Here is a 26,189-nt window from a genome sequence, read left to right on the forward strand (position 1 = left end):
GTTTTAACGAATGATATCAATCGAATAAATAAACGTGTGAAAAGAGAGAGAGAGAAAAAAAAGAAGGGACACCACCTGACGGATTCGAGGAACAAATATAAATAGAGAGAGAGGGGGGAGATGGGCTAATGAAGTCCTAATAAACGGAAGGCTTTAGAGTCACCACCCTTCCTACTGATATTTAATACAAACGTTACAATATCAAAACACGCGCTCAGAATGGCCACTCGAGCGCACCCCTTGGTCGCGCGCCGGGCTAATACGCCGCTGGATTACGCTCTCCTCCTTCACTGCTACCCTTCACCCACTCTTGTAGATAAACAGAAGCGAGCGCCAAAGCTAAATCGCACGATCCGGCTAATAATCCCCCTTTTATTCCTCCTTTCCTTTCATTCCTTTTTCTTTCTTTTTTTTTTATTACGAAGATTGCAAAGGATGGATGCTATTTTTCTTCCTCCTCCTCTTAATTCGTTCGCTCTTCTTATTTTTCTTTCCGATTTTCCACGTTTCTCTCTCTCTCTCTTAAACGGAGATTTACAATGGGAACGAGAGCAGAAACTAGAGCTCTAGAAACACGGGCTATTTGCCCGAGTTATTATCGCTCGTTAAGGACCGGCATTCGAAACTCGACGTTTCGCCGTCTTCCGCCACGGCCCCCTTTCCATGAGAGAAAGAGAGAGAGAGAGAGAGATTGAGCGACATTTGCCCCCGTTGCGTTTTTTGTTTGTTTCCCTTTGTTACCTCGCGTAGCCCCTTTCTCTCCCTTGATTTATGAATGCCGATGTGTTAATAACTCGGTATAATCGACTACCCTGCTTGCGTTCAATCTAAATATACTTGGCCTTGGTTTCGAAAAAAAAATAATAATAATAATAATTTCGATACGTTATCTTGTCGTTTGTTTAAATGGTTCGAATTCGATAATACAGTCAAATCTGTGTAAATTCGAAAAAATCTTCCCTTCCCACTTTCAGAGGGACGATTAACGCCATCCCGAAAACTTCTCTCCCCTCCCTCCCTCCGGCTGTTGAACGAAAGATTCATCGTTGGCCAAGACTTTCCCTCGACATGACACCATGATAAATTACGTTCTACGTAGAATCTCGTTTAATCGATAATTGATCACCGTTCTCCTTTTGTTTTTCATGATACTACCGATAACGAATCAGCCCATTATGCGGTTACTCTGGAAAACGAAAAATCGAGGAAAAAACAGCCCCTCCTTGGAGGAATTTAATCGAGGACGATGGCTCCATATTTTTTTTTTTTTTTTTTTTTACTCCTCTTCTTTCCATTTCGTTTTTTTTCTTTTCCTTCGTTCAAAGATAAATGGTCAGGTTCGTATAAACAAAGTGTAGATGGAACGTTCTTGTTGCTCGATGATAGGGCAGCTCGAGAAATGGGTGGTGTATCTATGCAGACGGGAGAAAAAGAGGGGAAGCTCGTTTACAAACGAGAAACAGAGCCTCGGTGACGCGACGGCTCAGACGGCACATTCATCATCCGAGCGACTTCTTATTCCGACGTCCTTCCTTTCTCGCCGCTTCCTTCCTCCTTCTCCCCTTTTTTACTCTTTATCCAAGTTCCAGGTGGTCCTCCCCGTTTCACGGTGTAATGTAATCAATTACACGGGACGATGGCGCGAACCGGCCGAGCTATTGGAATTTAGGCGACCCTTTGAATTTTCGGCTCGAGCGTTAAGCGGATACATCGTTTTAATTGATTGTCCCGATTCTCGCGGATAAGCTTATTATACGTATTTAGACTTTTATTTCTTTTTTTTCCGCTCTATTAAAAATTTAAAAAACTTTGCGCTTTGCAAAATGATATCCGAAGATAACGATTCTTCATCGACAAACGAAAGCCTGTTACTTTGCGCTTTGAAATGCTCTTTCGTTTATCTCGATACGACTTCCGGTTCTCGAGATATCATCGCGTAAAGAAAAGTTAATTTTTAACTGTTCACCTTAAATTTTACATCGAATCGTATTAAAATTAAGAAAACTTTGAACCGTTATAACTTCGAAAGTAATGATTTATTATTGACGAATGAACGATCGTTCGAAGCACGAAATCTTGCCCTTTAAAACGCTTCTTCATTTATCTCGATATGATTTCCGGTTTTCGAGTAATCCTCGCGTAAAGAAAAGTTAATTTTTAACCGTTTACCTTAAATTTTACATCTAATCGTATTAAAATTAGGAAAACTTTGAACTGCTATAACTTCGAACGTGGTGATTCGTTATTGACGAGTAAACGATCGTTGGAAACGCAAAATCTTACTCTTTAAAACGCTTCTTCCTTTATCTCGATACGATTTCCGGTTCCCGAGATATCATCGCGTAAAGAAAAATTAATTTTTAACCATTCGCCTTGAACTAGCAATTTTATATCGAATCGTATTAAAATTAGAAAAACTTTGAACCGCTATAACTTCGAACGTAATAATTCGTTATCGACGAGTGAACGATCGTTGGAAATGCGAAATCTTTCTCTTTAAAACGCTTCTTCCTTTATCTCTATACGACTTCCGGTTCCCGAGATATCATCGCGTAAAGAAAAATTAATTTTTAACCGTTCGCCTTAAACTAGCAATTTTACATCGAATATTAAAATTAGGAAAACTTCCAACCGCTATAACTTCAAATGTAATAATTCGTTATCAACGAGTGAATGATCGTTGGAAACGCGAAATCTTGCTCTTTAAAACGCTTCTTCGTTTATCTCTATACGACTTCCGGTCCCCGAGATATCATTGCATAAAGAAAAGTTAATTTTTAACCGTTCGCGTTAAACTAGCAATTTTACATCGAATCGTATTAAAATTAGGAAAACTTTGAACCGTTATAACTTCGAATGTAATGATTTATTATCGACGAGTGAACGATCGTTGGAAGCGCGAAATCTTGTTCTTTAAAACGCTTCTTTGTTTATCTCTATACGACTTCCGGTTCCCGAGTAATCCTCGCGTAAAGAAAAGTTAATTTTCGATCTCGTTCGCATCTCGTCTCACCGACCCATCTCAAATTCCAAACAAACAACCGACCAGACATAATTCCCGGAGAAACGCATTATTACGGGTTTCAAGGAAAAATATAGGTCACGAGCGCGTTCGTAATCTCCATCAGCCAATACGTTAGACGCTACGGAATAAAAACTTTGACTCTTCGTATCTTGGCAACGGATCGAGATATCGGGACGAAACTCGACTTCGATGATGTAATTTTCTCTCTTCGAGGATGGATTTTAACAAATGGCAAAAATCTTTAATTTCTCATATACGAAAAATGGAAATTATCGTCGTCTCTGGAACGATCGAGAAGGTATTCGATATTCCATCCAACTAGGCTTGCTCTATCCAAAGAGGGAAAATTCGCGACAAGCGTGGAAGTGACTTGTAAAGTCCTTACAATGCGTTCTTGTGACAAACGGTTAGCGGGCTATTAAGGTCGGTTCATCTCTGGTTGCTCGGTGTCTCAATCGGGTCCGCGCACAAGTGTTTCCGGGGAATGAATGAACAAGACACCCCCTGGAACCATTTCAAGCCGCTCAACTTCTAAGAGGGAGGAGCGAAAGAGGAAGAGAGAGAGATGGAGCGAGCGAGTCAAGGGATGCCCACTTGGCCTCGAGTACCTTCGCGGTGCCGAGCGTTTCTACACTCGGCGAGGATAATCGCTCGAGAGGATGAAAGAGGAAACGACCGATCTATATATATATGTATTTGCTTTCCCGATCTCGCCGATTTTAAATGCAAACTTTGAACAATTGGCCGAGGGACGACACTGTTTATCACTCGAATAAAGAGATATGCAAGAAATTCCTTCTTCCTTTATTTCCTCCGCGAGAAGAAGCGAGCGTGTATGGAAAAAGAAAAAAGGAAGAGAAAGTAAGGAAGAAAATCTGATCTCGATCGTGGAAAAATAAATCAATCTTGCACTCGTTCGTATCGACGGGGAAATAACACGATACCTTTAACAGGCCGATCTATAATATTCCCCCTCAGACGAGCCAATACCACCGATTCCAATCTATCAACCTACGACACGAGACTCACAATACAAAAATAACCGTGTATCGTCGGCGAAACTTCTTTCTGTCGAATCGTCCCTCTCTCTCTCTCTCTCTCTTCGTGTACATCTTACCTACTACTATATTGAGACACCTAACACAGTTGAAAACGAATTGACGAGGGTCAAGCCAAGAGATGACCGGCGACAGGTAAGAAGCGATTCTTCGAACCGGGGAGTGTTTAGGGAAAAGCTTTGACAAAACTGAGAAGAGAAATAGAAAGAGAGAGAGATCGTAATAATAGGCTCATTGTTGCGGGCATGTTTTTGAAAATGAGGAGTTCTTCACGGAATCCCTCTCTCTCCTCCCCGAAACCATCCTCGCGAATGGGGGACACAATGAGGAACTCGAGTATTTGTTGTGTCGCTTGTTTGTAGCCAATCTGCCGCGCGCTTTGACCCACGTTCCAAAAGGTTCTTCGCTCTTCCTTTCTTTTCCCCTCCCTCCCTTCTTTTTCTCTCGATCGAGAGAGGAAGAGGAGCTTTTCACGAAACGTTCGAACGCCAGCGACAGTTATTAGCGTTATTAATGGCCTCCGCATTGACAACTCGATTCATCCGATTCGATCGCCTATTTGTAACTGGGGAGGGGATCGGCCAGATGTACGCACCTTCTGCCGCGGAGGGGAATGATGATTCTTCGAAAGGCGTCAACCGTGAACACGAGTGTTGGGTCTCTCGTGTACACGAGAGGTGGTTGGTCAAGAGTGAGACGTGTTTTCGTAAGGTGGTTCTCGACGACACTCGAGATTTCTATTTTGCACGAGGATGTTTATTCTTTCTTTGTTCGACTTGTTTCCGAATTCGTTTTAAATTTACTTTACTTACTTTCTTTTTTCCTCGATAAAATTTTCAAATTCTCTATTTCAGACGAAAGACTAACAGTACTTGCTTCATATTTTCCAGAACAGAAATATTTTGAATCCGGAAAGAGAAAGAAAGCGCGGCAACTTTCTTCCTTTCGCGCGAATATTTTCGGTTAATCGCGTTCCCGAATTATCCAATTACCTGGGGGAACCAACCTGCGCCTTCTCTCTCTCTCTCTCTCTCTCTGCTTCGAATAGATTTGGATCAAGAGAGAGAGGGGAGGGAGAGGTGTAGCGGGAAACGGTAGCACGAGGCGGGCCAAAGCGGAGCGGACAAAGAGCTCGTAAACGCGTTATTCCACGCCAACGGATCTGTCAGAGCCGCTTCTCCGGGTGCACCTTGTGGAAAAGGCCCGTCCACGGCCTTCCTTCCCCCACCCTTCTCGTTATCTTCCGCCATCGGCCATCTCGCTGATAACGATTTCGAGCACGATTCTGCTGACTTTGTTTGTTTGTTTGTTCGTTCGTTCGTTTGTCTTTTCCGAGATTTAGGAGAGTGTTTTTTAGATTTTAGGAAGATTTCGTGGGTACGCGTTGATTCGCGATGATTGGGAGTGGAGGATATTTTAGATCTTAAAATATTATCTCCATAAAAATTTGAAACTTATAGTTTATCCTGTAAATTTTCTAATATAAAAATTGAAACATTTATATCTGAATTAAATTTATTTCTAAAGAAAACTAGATGTTAATAAGTTCGGATAACATTCAATTTTTAAATCTGTATTTATAATTTTATCGTTTATACAAAAAAGATTATATAAATTTAGCTCCCTTATTTTCGAGATATTTCGTAATCAATCAATACGATTAATTTTGAAACCATAATTTTTATTTTGATGAAAAAGAAGATACGAAAAAAGGAGAGATTTGTGTAATTTGAATGTTCAAAACAATCATGGAAATTATTTTCGAAGTAATGGATAATCATTCGAGAGCTGAAACATTCTTGAAATATTATTATATTATACAATATATTATCTTAATTATTCATATACGAAATTTATATAAACTGTCGTTAAGTATAAATAACGAACTTACACGTGATTTCAATTCCTTCTAATTCCACTTCTTTCCATACATAATAATTCGTAATAGAGTTGAGTAAATTCTCTAATTCTCCCTCGAAACTACCACCCTTAAACAGAGAGAGAGAGAGAGAAAGAACGAGATCCAAAATCCACTTCTTTCCACCATATATAATAATTCAAAATAGAGTAAATTTTCCTCTAATCCTCCCTCCAATCTTTCTCCAGATAAAATAAAATAAAATAAACCAAAAAACAGAAAGAACCACCACCTTAAATAGAGACAGAGAGAAAATGAGATCCAAATTCCACTTCTTTCCATACATAATAATTCGTAACAGAGTAAATTTTCTTCTAATCCTCCCTCGAATCTTTCTCCAGATAAAATAAACCAAAAAACAGAAAGAACCACCATCCTTAAATAAAGAGAGAGAGAAAGAACGAGATCCAAATTCCACTTCTTTCCATACATAATAATTCGTAACAGAGTAAATTTTCCTCTAATCCTCCCTCGAATCTTTCTCGACATAAAATAAACCAAAAAACAGAAAGAACCACCATCCTTAAACAGAAATAGAAAAAAAACGAGATCCAAAATCATCGATACAATAAGAAACGACATATGTTCCCGTGTCGTAATCCGCGTGCGATGTCGCGATCCATCCTCGCGCTCAACAACAACGCAGGGACGTTAAAGAGACGTTAAACATAGAAAATCCTAGAAAATCCTGGGACGTATATTCATATACCCTCCCCCTTCCTTCCTTTCCCCTTCGATATCGCGAAAAATCTGGAAAAAAAGGGGACGACGACGGCGACGACGACGAGGGGGTCGTTGGTCGAAGGAATAAAAATAAAGAAGAGAGAGGGGGGGTCTTTTAACGGAGCCGGGAAGAGAGAGAGAGAGAGAGAGAGTACAATCGAGCGAATACAAGGTGCACAATGACGGTGGAACGGGTCTTGGCATTGTGGCCGCCGTGTTGTTCCCATGGGACTCGTGTCCGCGTCCCCCAGGGAGGGAGGAAGGGAGGGAGGGGGAAGCTTTTGACATAATTAGCCCACGTATCGGAATGATCGGGTGTGGGAAATGGCTGGGTGTCGATCCAGTCGTCCGGCTTCCTCTCTGGTCAACGACAGATTCCAAACTGTCGATGGGGGGTTAAAAGATTTTTGGGAGGAATTTTGTTGGAAATATTATTGGAAATGATGTAAGTGTAGGAGTTATTCTTGTTCGCGTGGAATTTGAAGAAATTTGTTTGGAAATGATAGTATTATGTAAGTGATGATTCTGTAGAAATTGAATTAGTAAAAAGAATTTCAAATTACGTTATACAATGATGTTTATTTATAAGTAATAGAAAAATTATCGTGATGAAGTTAAAATTTGAAGAATTTGTTTGTAAATGACGATGTAAGGATTTTATAGAAATTGAATTACTAAAAAATTTGAAAAGTATAATAGTATATTATGTAAATAATAATGTAACGATTCTGTAGAAATTTAATTACTAAAAAAAATTTCAAATTATGTTATACATGTTTATATATAAATGATAGAAAGATTATCGTGATAAGGTTAAAATTTGAAGAATTTATTTGTAAATAATAGAATTATTTGTAAATTCTATAGAAATTGAATTACTAAAAAAATTTCAAATTATATAATGAAATTATATATTTATATATAAGTAAAGAATATATAAATATATATAGAAAAATTATCGTGATTGCATAATAAAATTTGTTTGTAAATAAATGTAAATTTTTATAGAAATTGAATTGCTAAAAAAATTCCAAATTATTACAAAATCGTTGGTACAAGTAGTAAAAAGAATTATATATATTAAGTGATGACGTAAAATTTGAAATATACAAGATATATTCCTATAATCGACAAACTATTCGATAAAACCGCATAAATATTAAAAACCCTTCCTTTAAATTTTCCTAAAATTCGTATCTACGCGCAGAGAGCAGCGTTTTTTTTTCCTTTCATCCCGATATACAGAACGAATCTACTCTTAATCGAACGATTTCGCAACAAAACAACCCCTTCCTCCAACCCACGATTCCTCCGACGATCTCGAGGCGAAAGCGCGAAGCCACTCGGAGAGTGTTGGATCGTCGACAGTGTTCGTAACGAAGGCACGTATATAGGTCAGGGCTGTTGGACGAGATGGGTCCTCCCTCGTCGTCATCCTCGAGGAGGCTGGCGTGCCGTGCAGGTGCGCGGGTGGAATCGTTATTATTGTGCGCTCGTACAACGGGCCAGAACCGTTTCACAACCGTGAAGTTGAAGGGCCACTCGAGGGCTTCTTTCTTTCCTCGGGGGAACGAGGGAAAAGGAAAAAATATTTTCACCGCTCGCGTAAGGGCGAGAAGGAAGGGAAGGGGGGAGAAGCTTTCGGAAAATCGAAAAAATGGCGACGACGTTCATTATCGTCCCGTTAACTCACATTCGTTAACGACGCATTTCCTCGATCGTCGACGCCATTTTCTTTTTTTTTTTTCTTCTCGATGGAGGAGGATAGAACGATCGAGGCGAACGAAATTTCCATTCGGAAGTTTTGGTTTTACTTTATTCACATAGTTCGGCACATTGAATTTTTCCATACAGATTTTTCGATCGTATACTTGATTTGCTTTTAATTTCGCAGTTAATGGAGTCAATCAATTTGATTTAACGTTAATTAATTACTTTGAATTTTCGATCTTCAAACTTTTGATATTTTGTTGAACATCGTATTTCTTTCTTTTTTTTATTTTGAAAGGCGAGGGAAACGAACGCGATTTAAACTATCGTTCAAAGGGATCGCGTTCGACGACGCCAAGTGTTTTTTCCCTGACGATTATTTAACGATCTGTCGTTAGTGGAATCTGATCCACCGATATATATAAATATCACAAGAGGCGTGCAATTGTTCTCAGATTCGTACGTTTTGCGACAGTATTTCTCAACTCGTCCTTTTCCAATACTCGAATAACCTTATTTCCAGGGAAGCAAAAATAAATCTCTTGAAATATCTTACGATACTCGATATTCCAAAAAAAAAAGGGAAAAGAAAATACGACGGAAAAATTGATGGCTCAAATATTCTTATCGTTGGAAATCAAATTGTTCCTTCTTCCCCTTTAATTCGAGAAGTTAAAAAGGAAAGGCCAATGTCAATTATTCCATTCGAATGAAAGAAGAGGAGAAACCTATCCTCCAAGTTGAGAACCAAAGACTTTTTTAGAATGTCGGATCTTGTTAGGAAAAATTGACAAGCTATATATGTATATACACTACGTATCGAGCCAGTTATGACTGGGAATAAAGAGTTTTCTAAACGAAGTGGATCGATCCAAGTCGAAAAATACGCTAACGGGAAAAGAGAAGGACGGCTTTTATACGATTCGTTATGTCTGCCAAAGATTCGACGACTCGAGGAGGAGTGGATGAAAATTCCAGTTTAATTGACAATCGACGATATTAATGGAAAATGAGATAAAATGATTTTTTTCTAGCTCCAGTGTTAAGGTTCAAGGTCCCTCGAAAGAGAAACATTAAATATACATGGAAATTGGAAGAGGAAAGGAAAAGATGTCTCTGAAAATTTTAAAAATACCAATATTAGACTCCTTTCTTCAAATAGGAATAGTGTATCATTGGTGTTTAAATAAATCGAAAGAAAGGAGAAAAATAAAAAAAGAAAAAAATAGGGGACAAGGTGAAGGACACTCTCGGTTTCCTCGATCGAAAAAGTACACGGATCTCTCCGTTCGGGTAGAAGGGCGAATCTTTAGGGGCCGGCACAATGAGAATCCGATGTAATCTCCGGAAATGTTCGGGGGGGAAAAATTAGGCCGGCAGTTGTCGACGCGGTACCCATGGCTACCAAAAAACCATTGCCCCCCCTCTCAAGCGGTGGTTTGTCAAAATATTTATTCAGTGTGCCATTCCTTCTCTCTCTCTTCGTCAGATCCCTTTTGTGGAAATCCTGTCCACTTTTCTCCCCTCCCTCTCTCAACGCGCTTTCCTAGCTTTATTTCGCTCTTCATTCATCGTATTGATTATCACGAAACGAATGAGTCGATAAAATAAAATATCCTTTTTCCAAAGAATTCTATTTATATTGTACTCGAAGATAGGATAATTTAAACATACGAGAGATGGAAGGAAAAATTTTTATCGATGCACAATTTATCTGTAAACGTATTAATCTCGATTCATGTTTTAATATACACAAAGAGAAAAAGAATGCATCGCCCGTTAAAAAAATTGGGAATAAAATTGGGAAGGACTCGTTTGAACGAGGTATCCATTTTTTCGCGGGAGGAAAAGGAAAGTGAAAAGTGGCGGGAGGGGAGTGAGGGTGCATTAGCGCGGAAGCTCATTAACGGGGCGAAAGAAAAGAAGGGCGACCACCCCTCGCCCCATTGTCAGCACGCGAACCTATTGCGATGGGAATTTCATGGATTCTTCACGGCCGTCGCGATCGTTTCACTGATTTAACGGGCGAGGAGGGGGTGGAGGGGAGAGGTCAGACGATCGGGTGTTCCTTTTAACGCTGCCCTTTCACCGGATTTATCGTGTCGCATTCGCGCCAATCCTTCCGTAAATTATCGGTCGAATCGATACGACGTGGAGAAAAAAATAAAATAAATATTAAAATTCGTTCGCTCGAAAATTTTTATATTCCGATTATTTTGCATTCGTTCGGTGAAGCCTTCGAAGATCGGAGGAAATTTTAACCTGTCGAGATATAAAAATTTGTTTATTTTTTTAGTTTAATTTATAAGTGTAATTAATATTCGATTACGAGTGTCAATTAACTAAACTTTCTTGGATTGTTCTAACTTAAAATGAAAATAAAATTATCAAATTGTAAAGTTAAGTTCGAAGTAAAGATAGATTCCTGTTCACTTCTCTCAAATAAGGAAATAATAATTAAAATTGAGTGATTATCCGAATCTGATTAATTTCTTTATTCTCAAAGTAAGACAATGAAATATTTATTCAATAATTATTATTGATTGATTTGATTCATTTTAAAATATCGGTTTTGAAAATTACGTCTATTTTTCCTTTCATATTTATCGATCGAATAAAGATCGAATTTACAACTCATGGCACAAGCTGTGTATTCAATGTTACGTTTAAAATGGCGGTGAAGAGATAAATTCGACGCTACGTTGCTTTTTAAATTTGCAACGGATTTAGAATCCAACCGTCGGACGAATGGCATCGAGGAAAATAACGGATTCTTCTTTCTCAAAGGAAAAATATTTTTTATCATTAAGACTTAAGTATATCTCGTTTCTCGAAATTCTTCTCATCGACGCTATTTCATCACGTCATTGTCCACGTTATTCGTCCATCTTTCACTCAGTGACAGGGAAAATTTAATAGTCGAACTTGCTTCCACAAGTTGGAAGATAATTTACTCAAAATAATTGTAATAATAGGATTATATGAAAAGCGAATCGATAATAAATGTTACTTCAAGCATTTTAATTTTAATTAATTATTTTTTCAATGGATCAACGTTGTTCTTCTTGCGTGTTGAAAAAGTAGCTATCGAAAGGGATCTAATAATTTCCAATGTTACTCCAAAAATTCCAAAGATTGTTCCAGATGGAGAAAGATTTTAATTTTAATAAAGTTGCTTCGATATATTTATTATACGAAATTTTCAATTATTTCTTCAACCATCAATGGTTTTAAAAAGAGTATCTCCTTGTAAATTTCCAAGATCAATTTCGACCAATCGATACCAATTTCTTGTCGCGCGAAATAGAAAAAGAATAGTGGAACATCTTAATCCTCTCACGAAAATTTCTTTCTCAAACTAATCGCTTCTCTCTGTGAAGAAACAAAATATCGATCAACAATTTTGAATAACTCTTACCTCTTCACAATTTCGATTAATATTATACTACATTCCTTATCAGGAAAAAAAAAGAATAAATTATCCTCCCATTTCTTCCTTATTCTTACTCCTCATCTATATCTTCATTTTAACTCTTAATCCCTTATTAACAAAAAAATTCCAACAATTCTCACAATACGATTCCACGCACGAAGAAATCTCCTCTGAAAATTTCCCTCGATTCTCATTTCTTTCCCGTTCAAAAAGTATATACCTCGTCGCGAGCTCAACGAGCTCATCCTCCCAACAGTCCTTCGATTGTTGCAACAAGGATCCACCACTTTTACAGCCTCGTCCAATCCAATCTATCGACCCATTTCGTACGTGTGCCGCGTTGTTACAACGCTGAATTTTCTCCTTTTCGCGGTGTACAACCCCCCCTCCCTTTCCCTTCCGTTCCCGCGTATTCCGGGCTGGCTTAGGAATTCCTCTTGGGTCACCTCCCCTCCCCACCTCCTCCTCCACCTCCTCAAAGGCCTTCTCATCTTTTCCAACCTTCGGACCGTAGCCGGCCGCCGCCCAAATGTGCCAGCCACCCGTTTCTGTTTGAAGAGGGAATTTTACAGTCGAATACACTTGATGCAAGACTGTTCGCCTCCGACTATCTTCGTCGGTTTACCGTGTATATATATATGTATATGTATATAATATGTTGGATTCGAAGGGGATGCTTCGTTATTGGAGGAGGGGGAGGATTGTCTTTCGAGAGTCTCTGCTTTTTGGAACTCGATCGGATGAGATAGATTTTTAAGCTCTTTCAAGAGAGAGAGAGAGAGAGGAAGATTTGTTTTTTGGGGAGGAAAGAGAAATTGCGAATATACGTATATTCTTTTATGATAAAATGGTTTGATTATGTTTTTTAATTTGTACGTGAGAATTAAATATTACGTGACACGCTTAACAGAGCGGAGTTGCTCGAAAAAAGAAGGAAAGGAAGGGGGAGGAAGAAAACTGAAGGAATCTGAGGAATGGGTGGCCGTTTAAAATGGGCCGACAGTCACGTAAAACAGATAGAAAGGCTTCTTCTTTGATCCCCCTCCCCAACAGTGTTCAGCCATATTTCCTCGGCCGAGAGACGGAGCAATCCCTCTCCCTCCCTTCCTCTGTCATTCAATTAATTCGTAACTGCCCCCTCTCCGCATAAAAATACCGACACCCTTTTTTATTTTCCCTCCAGCGGGGGAAAGGGGTGTCGTTGTGAAGGTAGCCGTGGAATTTCAAAGCTCTCTCTCTCTTTCTCTCTTTTACTTTTTCTTAGATAGAGAGAGAGAGAGAGAGAGATGGATCCTCTGCGTGGAGAGGATACCTTCTTCCTTTTGCTCCTCCACTTCTTCCTCCTCCTCCTCCTCTTTTCCTTCCGATACTTCTTTGTCTCTGTTTTCTTCTTTCTCTCTCTTTCTTTTCTTTTTTTTTCTTTCCTTCTTTTACTTCGTTTAACAGTTAGAAGAGTCGTCGGTGGAAACGATGTGTTTGCACAGGGAACAGTTGCTGCTCCCGTTTCTTAGCCGAGGCGAAGAAGAAGCACCTCGTTCCTTTTGTACCCTGACGCTTCTGCAAAGAGACACAGAGAGAGGGAGAGAGAGAGAGAGAGAGAGAGAGATTGTCTTTCTCGGCCGTTGAAAAACGCTCGTCTCCTTATATTTCCCGAGAAATATTCTTCGCGATGATCGCACGGGAATTAGAAACTGTTTTCATTATCCAACGTCGAGATATCCTTCGTTTAATTGTTTAACCCTTCGAAAAATTATTCGAAAGCCTCAACATTGAGATATCCTTCGTTTAGCCCTTCGAAAAATTATTCGAAAGCCTCGCGTGAAAAATTCTTCTTCGCAAAAATTGCGAGGTTATGGATATACTTTCGTCTTCATTCGCGATAATTACACGAATTAGAAACTGTTTTTATTATCCAACATTGGAGAAGGATCGAGATATCTTTCGTTTAACCGTTTAACTCTTCAAAAAATTATTCGAAAGCCTCGCGTGAAAAATTCTTCTTTACAAAAATCACGAGCTTAGGTTAGGTTAAGTTAAGTTAGATTAGGTTAGGTTAGTTAGGTTAGGTTAGGTTAGGTTATGGATATATCTTCGCTTTCATTTGCGATGATCACACGGGAATTAGAAACTGTTTCTTCTAACACGTTGTTTTTATTATTCAATATTGGGGAAGATCGAGATATCTTTCGTTTAACTATTTAACCCTTCAAAAAATTATTCGAAAACCTCGCGTGAAAAATTCTTCTTCGCAAAAATCACGAGGTTAGGTTAGGTTAGGTTAGGTTAGGTTATGGATATATCTTTGTCTTCATTTGATGATCACACAGGAATTAGAAACTGTTTCTTCTAATACGTTGTTTTTATTATTCAATATTGGGGAGGATCGAGATATCCTTCATTTAATCCTTCGAAAAATTATTCGAAAGCCTCGCGTGAAAAATTCTTCTTCGCAAAAATCGCGAGCTTAGGTTAGGTTAGGTTAGGTTAGGTTATGGATATATCTTCGCCTTCATTCGATGATCATACAGGAATTAGAAACTGTTTCTTCCAACATGCTGTTTTTTATTATTCAATATTGGAGAAGATCAAGATATCCTTCGTTTAATCCTTCGAAAAATTACTCGAAAGCTTCGGGTGAAAAATTCTTCTTCACAAAAATCACGAGGTGGATACATCTTCACCTTCATTCGCGATAATTACACGAATTAGAATCTGTTTTTATTATCCAACGTTGGAAGAGGATCGAGATATCTTTTGTTTAACTGTTTAACCCTTCGAAAAATTATTCGAAAGCCTCGCGTGAAAAATTCTTCTTCAAATCGCGAGGTTATGGATACATCTTTGATCTCGAATTCGTGTAATATTCTCTCTCGAATTCGTAAGAAGGAAAAAACGTCCTCCTGGCGACGTTACGATCGATGCCACCATCCCGTCCACCCTCCTTTTTTTTTCACCTCTCCCTCTCCTGCTTACCATACAAGAAAGAACGAGGATTCTCCCTTTTATTCTTATTCCGAGTCCTCCACCCCCTCTTTAACTGCCGCCATCCAACACGATTCGTCTCTCGACGCGTTTCCAACGCGCGTGTATCGCTTCCGGAAATCGCGCGACGCTCTCCAACTTCCACCCCTCTCCTTCGTTTCCCCTTGTTCGTGTGTTTGGTTAAAGGTGAGGGGAGGGCATGATCCATGGGACGAATCGATGTCTCTGCGATGCGTGTTTCGAGGAATGTATTCGATTCTGTTTTGTTTACAGTTTTTTTTGCTTTCGAATTTTAATCTCGATCGATTAAAGATTTGTAAGATATCCATTCACATATTCAGATTATCTCGTTCAAATTTGGTTGAAATTAAAATAGCAGAGCTGACGAATTTAGACCAAAATATCTTTCCTCTTTGTAAAATACTTTTCAAATACATAAATTTATTTTAAAGAGAATGGAAGAAATGTAAGAATCGCGATCGAAGATTCCAAGATTGGTTTATTCGAACTCGAGGGGAAACTTCACGAATTCTAATTCTTCTTTTAATTAACCATTTTAATACTCATTAATCAATCGATTCCATCGATTCGACTCCAAATCATTGGAATCTATCTATTTACAAAAATCTCAAGAAAAGAGAAGGAAAGTTAGAGATGTGTCTGATTCATTCGTGAAATAAAGACGAGGAGGAAGGAACGATCGAAACCCAGTCGACGATCCGACGGTGGCCGAGGCCTCGACGAGCTTAAACGCCAACTTAACGCAGCCGCGCTCGGTCGGATAACTCGTGGATATTCCAGCACAATCTACACTCTTCCGCGATTTAATCCCCGTCGACCATTTAACGCGTCACCTTGCCATCCCCCGCGCCGAGAAGGGGAACCTTAAACCCGGAACGACCTAATTTCTCCTCGAGATCGTAAAACCGAGGAGGGATCTGTCGCCTTCCCTCCTCCTCCTCCTCTCGATCTTATAGAAATCTAAGAAAGCGAAAGGGTTCAGATCAGACTTTTGGACAAATCCCTTCCTATGGAAAATGCTACTCGATTTATACTTTTGAATGAAGGTGAGAACACGATGAAATAATTTCTCGATTCGAATTTCTTTATTCTTCTCGATGGACAAAACCGTGAAATTCCTTTTTCTAGCATATTAAAATATCCTTGAAATTCTCTGAAACGAAATCGAGCTTCTTCGCGAAGAAGTCCGGCGGAACTGAGAGACGTCGACGATTTTCGGCCTACGAAGGAAGGCGTAGAAGAGAATGGAAATCAATACGTGAAGTGAGCAGCAGCCAGTTTCACAGGGCAGGGGCCGGTGTCGGGTTTGGAAAGAGCCTTGAGACGTCGTCTGTTCCATCCTCTTTGGACCCCTTTTCCCGTGTTAAGAGGGAGGAGGGAAACTTGGAAAGGCGAGGTGAAAGAGAGAGGATGAACTTCCATTCAGGACTAATGGGGTTAAACGCCTCAGCCATCAACCGAGGCAACCCCCTCCACGCTCCTCGGACGTTTCGATTCGGCTTCACGGCTATTTCCTGCTTCCTCGCCCCTCCCCCCTCCTCTCTATCTCTTCCCATCCAACGCAGCATGCATATCGGATATTAATTCGATCGAGCTTCGCGAGGTTTTAAGTCTGAAGAAATCTGAAGAGTCGTGGCGGGAAATTTGAAAAAAGGGAAAGGACGAGTCGAGTCGTCTTTGAAAAGAAAATGAAGCGTGCGCCAGTATTAATCGAATTATTACGAGTATAAAATAATATATAATTTTGAGAATAAATTTGAGATCCTAATTTCTTAGACAATTATTAATTTTTGCTGAAGAAAACGATCGTTGAAATTAAAAAGAGAAGCTTGAATTGCATACACTTTCAATTTGTCATTGAGGTATTATTTACGTAGAATTTTTTAGCAAATGGAGCTTAAATTTGATAAAATTTATAACTTAGACAATTATTTTTGCTGAAGAAAGCGGTCGTTGAAATTAAAAAGAAAAGTTGCATATACCTCAACTTGTCGCGTATTATTTACGTAGAATTCGTTAATAATAAATTTGAAATTATCCTAGTTTCTTAGATAATTATTATTTTTCCTGAAGAAAAATTCAACTCTGATGGTTGAAATTAAAAAGAGACGCTTGCATACACCTTCAACTTGTCATGTACGAATTATTTATGTAGAATTCGTTAATAATAAATTTGAAATTATCTTAGTTTCTTAGACAATTAATTATTTTTCCTGAAGAAAAATTCAATCCTGATGGTTGAAATTAAAAAGAGAAGCTTGAGTTTTCATATAACAGTGCATATACCTTCAATTTGTCACGTATGAATTATTTATGTAGAATTCTTTAGAAAATAGAGTTTAAATTTGATAAAACTTATAACTTAGACAATTATTAATTTTTGCTGAAGAAAGCGATCGTTGAAATTAAAAAGAGAAGCTTGAGTTGCATACACCTTCAACTTGTCATGTACGAATTATTTACGTAGAATTCGTTAATAATAAATTTGAGATCGTAATTTCTTAGACAATTATTAATTATTTTTGCTGAAGAAAGCGGTGATTGAAATTAAGAAAAGAAGCTTGAGTTTTCATATAACAGTGCATACACTTTCAATTTGTCACGTATGAATTATTTACGTAGAATTCTTTAGAAAATGAAGCTTAAATTTGATAAAACTTGTAATCCTTATATAATTCCCTTATGTAATTCCTTTAATTTAAATAATTTAATAATTTAGTTTATAATCAATAACGATTTAAATTTAATATTTTATTTTCCTATAATTTTACGTAGAATTCTTTAGAAAATGGAGCTTAAATTTGATAAAACTTGTAATCCTTATATAATTCCCTTATGTAATTCCTTTAATTTAAATAATTTAATAATTTAGTTTATAATCAATAATGATTTAAATTTAATATTTTATTTTCCTATAAAAATGTATATTTTAATTAATAAAATATAGAAATAATTAGACTAGATTACTAATAAAATTATATTTTGAATAATATAATTATAAATTTATATAACTTAAAGAAACTCGGCAAATATATATTATTCACCTGTTTGTCAAAAACATATCCTGTTTTAATTTTAATTTTAGACCTTAGTTTCATGAATTTAATTTAAATAGTACGTTGACTGTACAAAGATAGCATGATAAATTCAATCGAAGAATTGAATGAACGAATTAACGAAATAACAACTGTCTCTAAATTACTTAACGAACTTAAATTTTTAGTTAAAATTCTAAAATTTAATCACTGTACCCTTTAACTCTCTTATTGTACCGTACTTTGGATATTTATATTAGACTTGTATGTATGACATTCACGACCTGCTCTAACCATCGATACTTTGTCCACTATTTTTTCAATTACGCAGATAGAAGGAAGGAATTTACCTTTGTGTGCCATGTCGTCAGCGGTGACAGAGGCTAGGAGGCCGGTGGCGCCCGGCCATGGAGCGACCGCAGCGCCCAGCTGCTGCGAAGGCAGAATCTTCGGGCCTTTAGGCACTTCCGGTCACTGGAACAATCGAATTTTCACGTCATCCAACGGAAAAATGTGTATATATATATATATATATATTTTCTTACGACAAATTATATACAAAAAGATAAAACGTAAATTGAAACATACGGCGTTAATAGAGAAAAAGTATATTTATAAGATTGAAAAGAGAATATCAAGTTTCCTGCTCGAACATCTTTTCCCACTTAACGGCGCACGACTTCTGAGATTAGCCCCGCGCTATTTCTCAAAAATACACCTCGTGTATCATCGACACCTGTGTAAATCTATTTTATCTGCGCAAGTGTCGATTCTAATCGATCTTCTATTCCTCTCCCACGATATCGACTCTCCGCCGATATTTCAAATATATTTCGCGTTACCAAAAATTCTATCGTCTGATAAATTCCAATAGGTAAATTGAACGGGAAGAAATGAAGGAAAAATTATCATAAATATCCTTTTTCTATCCACTATAATTTATTCTCTCAATACTTGGAAAAGTAGCCGTTTCCAAAAATTATTTCCAAGTAACAAACCTGTATCGACATCGCTCTCCTAAAAAAAAAAAAAAAAAAAAGGAAAACAACAATTTCGTCGTGGAACTCTCAACGAAACCACAACGAGCCGTGTGTGTATGTGTGCTTCGCCCTCCATCCGCGCACCCCATCCACCCTTTCCTCGCTCCATTCACCCCCGCTCGATATCACAGTCACGCCTAATTAATAGACGTTCGTATTAATCCGAATGGGAAGAAGAAGCGGTTCCCATAATTACCGCGCGACAAACATTGAAAAGGTGTCCCTCGATTCTAATTGGCTCCATCCGTGTAACGAGTTCCCTCTAGAGAAGCCACGACTTGTTGAGCAAAAGAATCGGGCGCGTCTCCTCGCGAGAGACAGAGATACAGATAGATAGATAGAGAGAGAGAGTTTAAGGGAGCACAATGCCTTCCTCCGCGAAAATCCTTTTTTTTATTTTTTTCAAAAGCTTAGACACGTGTGTATATATATATATATATTCTCTTATTTTCGCAACGTCACACGACGTCGCGTCGAGTGCTCGTAATTACCCCCTCGCCTCCCCGTCGACGCATCGTGTGGATTTGAAGAAAAAAAAGGAAAGAAAGGAGAAAAGGAGGGATAATTAAAGAACGAAATCGAGAATCGATCGAGGAGGTTGTCTCTGTTTCTCTTCTTTCTTCCTCTTCTTGATCTAGCGAAGGGGGAGGAGGAGCACTTCCTTCGAACCCTCGATGAGGTCTCGTGGGATTTCGAGAGATATAATATACTTGTATGTTATTATTATTGTAAAGGGATTTGTTGATCGTCGCGCTATTTGGGGGGTATAGACTTGTGGAAGGGTGAAGGAGGAATGTAAATAAATGTTATAATACGCGTATCTTGATATATATTTTTTTAGTTGCTTTGTAATTAATCCTATGATTCTTTTGTTAGAGGTATCCACTGTTTAACAGTGCGAACACGTTTCAATGTTGTTTTGCAAGTAAATATATTAGTCGGAATTTCGAATTTTTAATCTAAACTTTCATTCAGATCAAGTAGAAAGGTTCAAAGGATCTTTTATTGGTCAATGTATATATAAAAAAAAATATATTAATCAATATTTCAAATTTTTAATCTAAATTTTCGTTTCAACCAAATAGAATTTGAAAGATTCAAAGGATCTTTCATTGGTCGACGTTAATTCTTCTTTGAAAAAAATATATATTTATCAAAAATATATTAGTCAATATTTCAAATTTTTAATCTAAACTTTCGTTCCGACCAACTAAAATTTGAAAGGTTCAAAGGATCTTTTATTGATCGACGTTCGTTAATTCTTTTCTGATACCGAAAAAAATGTATACATATTTTTATCAAAAGTAGAGTTTGAAAGGTTCAAAGGATCTTTTATTGGTCAATATATATATATCTACATATTTTTATCAAAAATATATTAGTCAATATTTCAAATTTCTAATTTAAACTTTCGTTTCAACCAAATATAAAGGTTCAAAGTATCTTTTATTGATCAATATATATATCTACATATTTTTATCAAAAATATATTAGTCAATATTTCAAATTTCTAATTTAAACTTTCGTTTCAACCAAATATAAAGGTTCAAAGTATCTTTTATTGATCAATATATATATCTACATATTTTTATCAAAAATATATTAGTCAATATTTCAAATTTCTAATCTAAACTTTCGTTTGAACCAAGTAAAAAGATTCAAAGAATCTTTCATTAGTCGACGTTCGTTGATTCTTCTATAACGAATACCAAAGAAAATACATATATTTATCAAAAACATATTAGTCAGAATTTAAAAATTTTTAATTTAAACTTTCGTTCGAGCCAGGTAAAATTTCGGGGAGGAGGGGGGAGGTGAAGATTTACGGAATAATACGCTTCAAAGTGTCTTTTGGGGAATAAATGAAACGAGAAGAGGGAACGAGGCGGAAGAGAGAAGAATCTTCGTCGAGCGAACAATGATTCGTTTTCGTTCAAAGGGGAAGGGGGCGGCCGGAGGGGGGATGTAATCCGCGATAAAGGTAAAGTTAATAAAAAAAAAGGAGAGAAAAAAAAAAAAGAAAGAAAACGCGCAAAGTGTCTGTCGTGCACACGCGTTGCTTTGTGAGCCGCGCGACGAGATGAAAAGACGGGGGAGGGGGAGAGGAGAGAAGGAGAGGAAGGGGGAGTAATGAACTAATTAGGACGCAATAAATCCTGAAATCGTTATTTTTCAGCGGAGCTGTCGGAGCGACAGAGGGTTGGTCTCGCGTCTCAATGGGGCGGGGTTGCGTGGAAAGAAAAAAAAAAAAAAAAAAAGAAGAGAAAAAAAAACGAAACGCGAAACACACGGTTCATCGTCGCCGACTGCCTTTATTATTCGAAACGGTTCATCGCGGAACAAGTAGCGTGAATCGACGATTTTAACCGCCCGTCGTTGAATAAAACCAGCCGTCAAACGGACGATGATTCCATGGATCGAAAGATTCGAGAAGGAAGGAAGACGAAGTTTTATCTAGCATTTTGTTTTATCTAGCAAAAAAGAAGAAGAAAAAAAGGAGAACGATGACGAATTCGAAATCGTAATAAAATAATAAATATATTTGTACACGATACGTTGAACAGATTATGATCGTTTTGTAATAAAAAAAGAAGAAAGGAAAAGATCGGGAAGAAGGAGAGAGAAAGAGGAGATAAAGAGGAGAAAGGTATTCGCAAGAGGATTACCTCGGATTATGCGCAACTGAGCGCAAACAAGATCGTGCCTCTGTTTACAAGACACCAAGTCTGTCGATTTACCTCGACCTCTCACTCGACTACCATTCCTCAATTTGTTCTCACTCACCAATCCATTACTCATCATCGTATCTCGATATCCAACTACCTAATTAAAATAAATTATATTTACACAAGCCAAGTGAAAATAATCTCTTAACTCTCCAATATAATATTAAAGGAGGATATAAAAAAATTTGGGAAGGGAAAATCTTGGACTCCTCGACTTGTTGAAACGACACGAGAATGGGATATACGGATCTCGTAACAGGTCTCGCGTATCCGCGAGAGCCTAGCGGCGGCCCATTACGCTTCACATTTCCGGCGAAACGCTGTTAATGGCGTGCAGCATCACCACCAAACCGGCAGCGCCGCTCTCCGATCCACCCCCTCCGTGTAATACACCCGCGGGAATTAACTGCGACTTCCTGCCGCCATTCTGTCCCGCTTACGCGCATTAATTAATAATACTAGCGGCGGGGAAGGGTGGCGAAATTGTGAATTTATCCGAGTTTAACGCGATTACGCGATCCTCGCCTCTTTGTTTGCCCTTTTTTTTTTTTTAATATCGCGGTTTAAAAAGCTATTTCCATTATCGCGTGAGAGATACGGCAGGTGTGTGTGTGTGAATTTTGTGAAAAAAAATATCTCTTCCACGGATGTCTGTTTTTCAAAATTATATATCGACAATTTTAAAAGATCGAGTTAATATTGTTATTATCCTCCTACTTTTATACGTATAATAAATTGTATAATTGATGAAACTTAGAGGAAAGGAGTTTTAAAGTGAAGGTGTCATTTTTCACCAGGTCGTGTAAAGGAAAAGGATAAAGGAGAGAATTTAACGAATTTAGGATAATTTATTTTCCCGTTAAAACGGGAGTTTTTACGTATAAAATAAAATCGGATGGTCCATTGATCAACGTTAATGCAACGTTAAATACGTATATGTATATCATTTAACACGATAATCCACAGCTGCTTAACGACACGTTAATAATATGTATAGTTAACTGGCCGTTAAACGATTATAGATCTTATGGAAGCCGCTCGAGGCGTGTAAAACGATTTGCTTTAATGCAATTCCGCCGGGAAAATCTCTTACTTACGCGCGTTCTTACAACGAATCACCCTTTCATCACTCGCGAATTATCCTAACTTTCTCTCAGAAATAATTATAATAATTTTCACCGATACTTTACTCGACGTATTTTTTAATACAATTTAAAATTTAATCCATCTCGAATATACTCAACCATCTCAAACTACTTGCGCCAATTTGCTTCGATCTTTCCGATTGTTCAAAGGCAGATGGAGCGTAAAGGGTCGTAGAATCGATCGGCTCTCATCGATCTGTCCAACTACGCGTGGCGTGGCGAAGGACGAAGGGTGGTGTGGAAAACAATTTTTAAGCGTCGAAACGGAGCGAACCGCAGGCAGGAAAGGCAGCGAACAACGAACCCTCGACTCGAGGAAACCTGGCAGAGATCGCACAATGCGCGCGCCGAATGTCACCGCGGGGTGTCCAACACTTGTGCATTCGAGGCATTCACCGCGGAATATACGGGAGCCCGTTTCGCTTCACGGGCTTTACACGGCCGAGTCGTGTAGTCTGTTGCCTAATTACACCGTAATAGTGTGCCAGCGATGCGATGAAAGAGAGAGGAGAGGGATACGCCAGGCAGACAGATATTGCCGGGGTGTGCAGCTAGACGCAACTAGGAAAGGATAAATCATTCTTATTTGCGAAAAATATCCCTCTTTCGTCATCCATCCGAAGACAAATGCGAAGTAGCTTTCAAAATTGATAATAATCTCCAATTAAGAAACAGAGTCAAGAAATTAAATTCTAAATCTCGTTAAATATACAGAAATAATTTTTTCGACGTATTAAACGAAAGGATTCATCTTATTAAATTAATTATTAATACACGTTGGCTTGTAGATTTTTAAGCAATTTTTTTTCTGAAAAAAAATCTCAGCCTGGAGTGTGGAGCCGGAGTGGGAAAGGGATGCGCGGTTGGTTGAAAAGCGGGAGAAACGGAACAGAGAGAGAGAGAGAGAGCAGGGCCCAACGTACCGTTCAATCACATTTATCCCTGATATAGCGCGCCCATAGAGAGCGTATTGTGCCTTAAGCTGTATTATACGCTACGTGTATGCAATCTGCATCCTCGCACACGCATCGCGTACTCGCGTTCACCGCTGATACCGACTATTAAGCGGCAAGACAAGCGCGAGGGTTGCTTCCTCCTTTCGGCGACGCGCCAAGGGGTGAGTATTTAGCGTGTTTACGCCGGAGAGAGAGAGAGTCACGTTTTCTCGAAAACCGATTACGCGGGAGAACACGCCGCTTTTGACGCGAACGAGTTTAACGATGGGAACGAATGGTGAAATGGTTTAATACGAAAAGAAAAAGATTGTGTCTCTTTTTGCATAATACCTCGATTATCGTGTTGTAGGGAATGGATTTGTACGCTACGTCGTTTCAACGATTGAAGTTTCGTTTATGAAAAGGAAAAATCGTGTGGATTTTTAATTTAAAACGTTGCGTGTCGAGTATTGTTTCGATATCGTAATATTCGAAGAGAGAGAGAGAAAAATTTAGTTTAGCAATGAAGTTGTTTCGTAAAAAGTATTTATTTTTGTTATTTAAAGAAAAAAGTATCTTACGTCGAGAATCAATAATCTGTTTCGAAAGTAAATTATTACGAAATCGTGTTAACCTAAGTAGAAGAAGATTTGCTCTCATTAGTCACTTTTGAACAAGGTTGAAAATTCAATCAACTGAATTAATACCTACTTCTCAAGAGTAATAAAGCAATTAACTCGGGTTTTTATTGCTCGATCAATTAATAACTTCTCTCGATTCAACATTAATGATCTGAATCGAGTAATTTTCTATCAACTGATTATTGGATACGAACATACGAGAATCTTGATTTTAAACGTAAATTTTGTTTGTTTGTATTTCTTTAATAAGATTTTCTCAACGTTTAAAATATAGAGTATGATTAATTCTATTATTCGTAATTATTGAGAATATTTCAAGAATTAAAATATTACGACGTGAAAAGCAATTTATCGACAAATATTTTAATATTTTTCTTAGATCTTATAACAGTGATTGTAGAAATAATATTAAAAAACATGTAATATTATAAAAGATGTTATTCGAAAGATTTACGTACCACAGAAATACGAATCATTGAAATAATCGATACACTTCGTACTTTCCTACGTTCGTTCTTTCGTGTACTTCGTACTTCGCAAGAGTTCCAAATTGGATTATTTATAAAACATCTTTCTCGAATCGCAAAAAGATAATCCAACGAACAAATTTAAGCAAAAATTATATAATTAACAACAAACATGAAATACATACAACGAACTCTACGAAATTCTTGATTATTCGTAAATGATAAAACCTAACCTAATCATCGAACTTTACGTTCGATTTTCAAAAGATCTTTACCGACGAACTCTTTACCGTATCTATACACGTTACGTAAATAACAATCAATCTTTTCGCGTAGAATTGTTAAAATTGTTAAACAATACGTAAACTCGATAAATAACAAATCAAGTCACGTGATTACGTACCAAAAGCTGCCGTCGGCCGACGCTGTCCTCCCAATCACCGTTCTCAGAGAGTAGCACGATGAATCCGGTATAGGCAACGTATAGGTATCGTCACACGATGGTGCACTTTGGTACAATTTTCACGAAAGCACGTGACGGCGCGATGTTCAGACCGCTACAGTCCACTCTCACGTGTCCCAAACACTGTTACGAAATCCCGCACGCAACTCTTCCAACTCGACGAACAACACCGGATCAAGTCGGAACAGACCGAGAGAGTACGAAGATCGATCGATCGATCTCTCTAACCGGGGAGATCGATATTCAGCTTCGATATTCCCGAATATTACGTGTATTTATCGATCGTACTTCGACGATTCGAAATAGATCGCGTTCGCCATATGCACTTTTCTCCACAGATCGAATCGATTCGATCCAAGACGAGCAGTATCGAATCGAGACGTGTATCGATTATCGAGACCGTGCGCTCTTTCTCTCCTTTTCGATATATCGCGAGCAACTGATCGTTCGCGATCAAGATCCTGGAACCTGGATCTCCGAATGTGCACGCAGAAATGTGTAATATGTACGGGGGTGGCTCGTACGATCCGTACGAGCGCAGCACACGTGCTGCTCTGCAGCGTGATTCTTCTGCTTTCTTGGCTCTCTCTCTGTGAAGAGACCCCCGTGCGAACCTCCACACACGGGGGTTATAGAACGGTCGTGAGCGAGACAAAGACAGTAGCGACAGAGCGGGATAGAACGAAAGCGAGAGATAGATAGAGAGAGAGAGAGAGAAAGAGAGAAAGGCAGACAGAAAATGAGACAGAGAGAGAGAGAGAGAGAGAGACGGAGAGCGAACGAGAAAGGGCGAGAGACCAAGAAGCCGGGAAAAGACGAGAGAGAAGCGGCGGTGAGCACTAGCGGGCCGTGGAAATATTATTAGGT

General features: G+C 38.3%; 1 protein-coding gene across 5 annotated transcripts in view; it reads right to left on the reverse strand.

The window, feature by feature from the left end:
* The window catches only part of LOC724238 (paired box protein Pax-6), a 110,104-nt gene extending 83,915 nt beyond the window's left edge, over positions 1 to 26,189 (reverse strand). For 3 of the 5 annotated variants that reach the window (XM_006559854.3, XM_016911215.2, XM_016911237.2), the window contains exons 1-2: positions 25,263 to 26,188; positions 18,256 to 18,379 (exon numbers count right to left, since the gene is read on the reverse strand). In XM_006559854.3, the coding sequence (XP_006559917.2) occupies positions 18,256 to 18,268 (13 nt within the window). In that variant the 5' untranslated portion in view covers positions 18,269 to 18,379; positions 25,263 to 26,188. Of the gene's footprint in view, positions 1 to 18,255; positions 18,380 to 18,493; positions 18,572 to 25,262 lie in introns of those variants that run through there. The other 2 variants (XM_016911229.2, XM_016911217.2) reach the window with 2 other exon arrangements.

This window comes from Apis mellifera, linkage group LG1 (genome assembly GCF_003254395.2).
Source record: "Apis mellifera strain DH4 linkage group LG1, Amel_HAv3.1, whole genome shotgun sequence".
Classification (NCBI taxonomy): domain Eukaryota; kingdom Metazoa; phylum Arthropoda; class Insecta; order Hymenoptera; family Apidae; genus Apis; species Apis mellifera.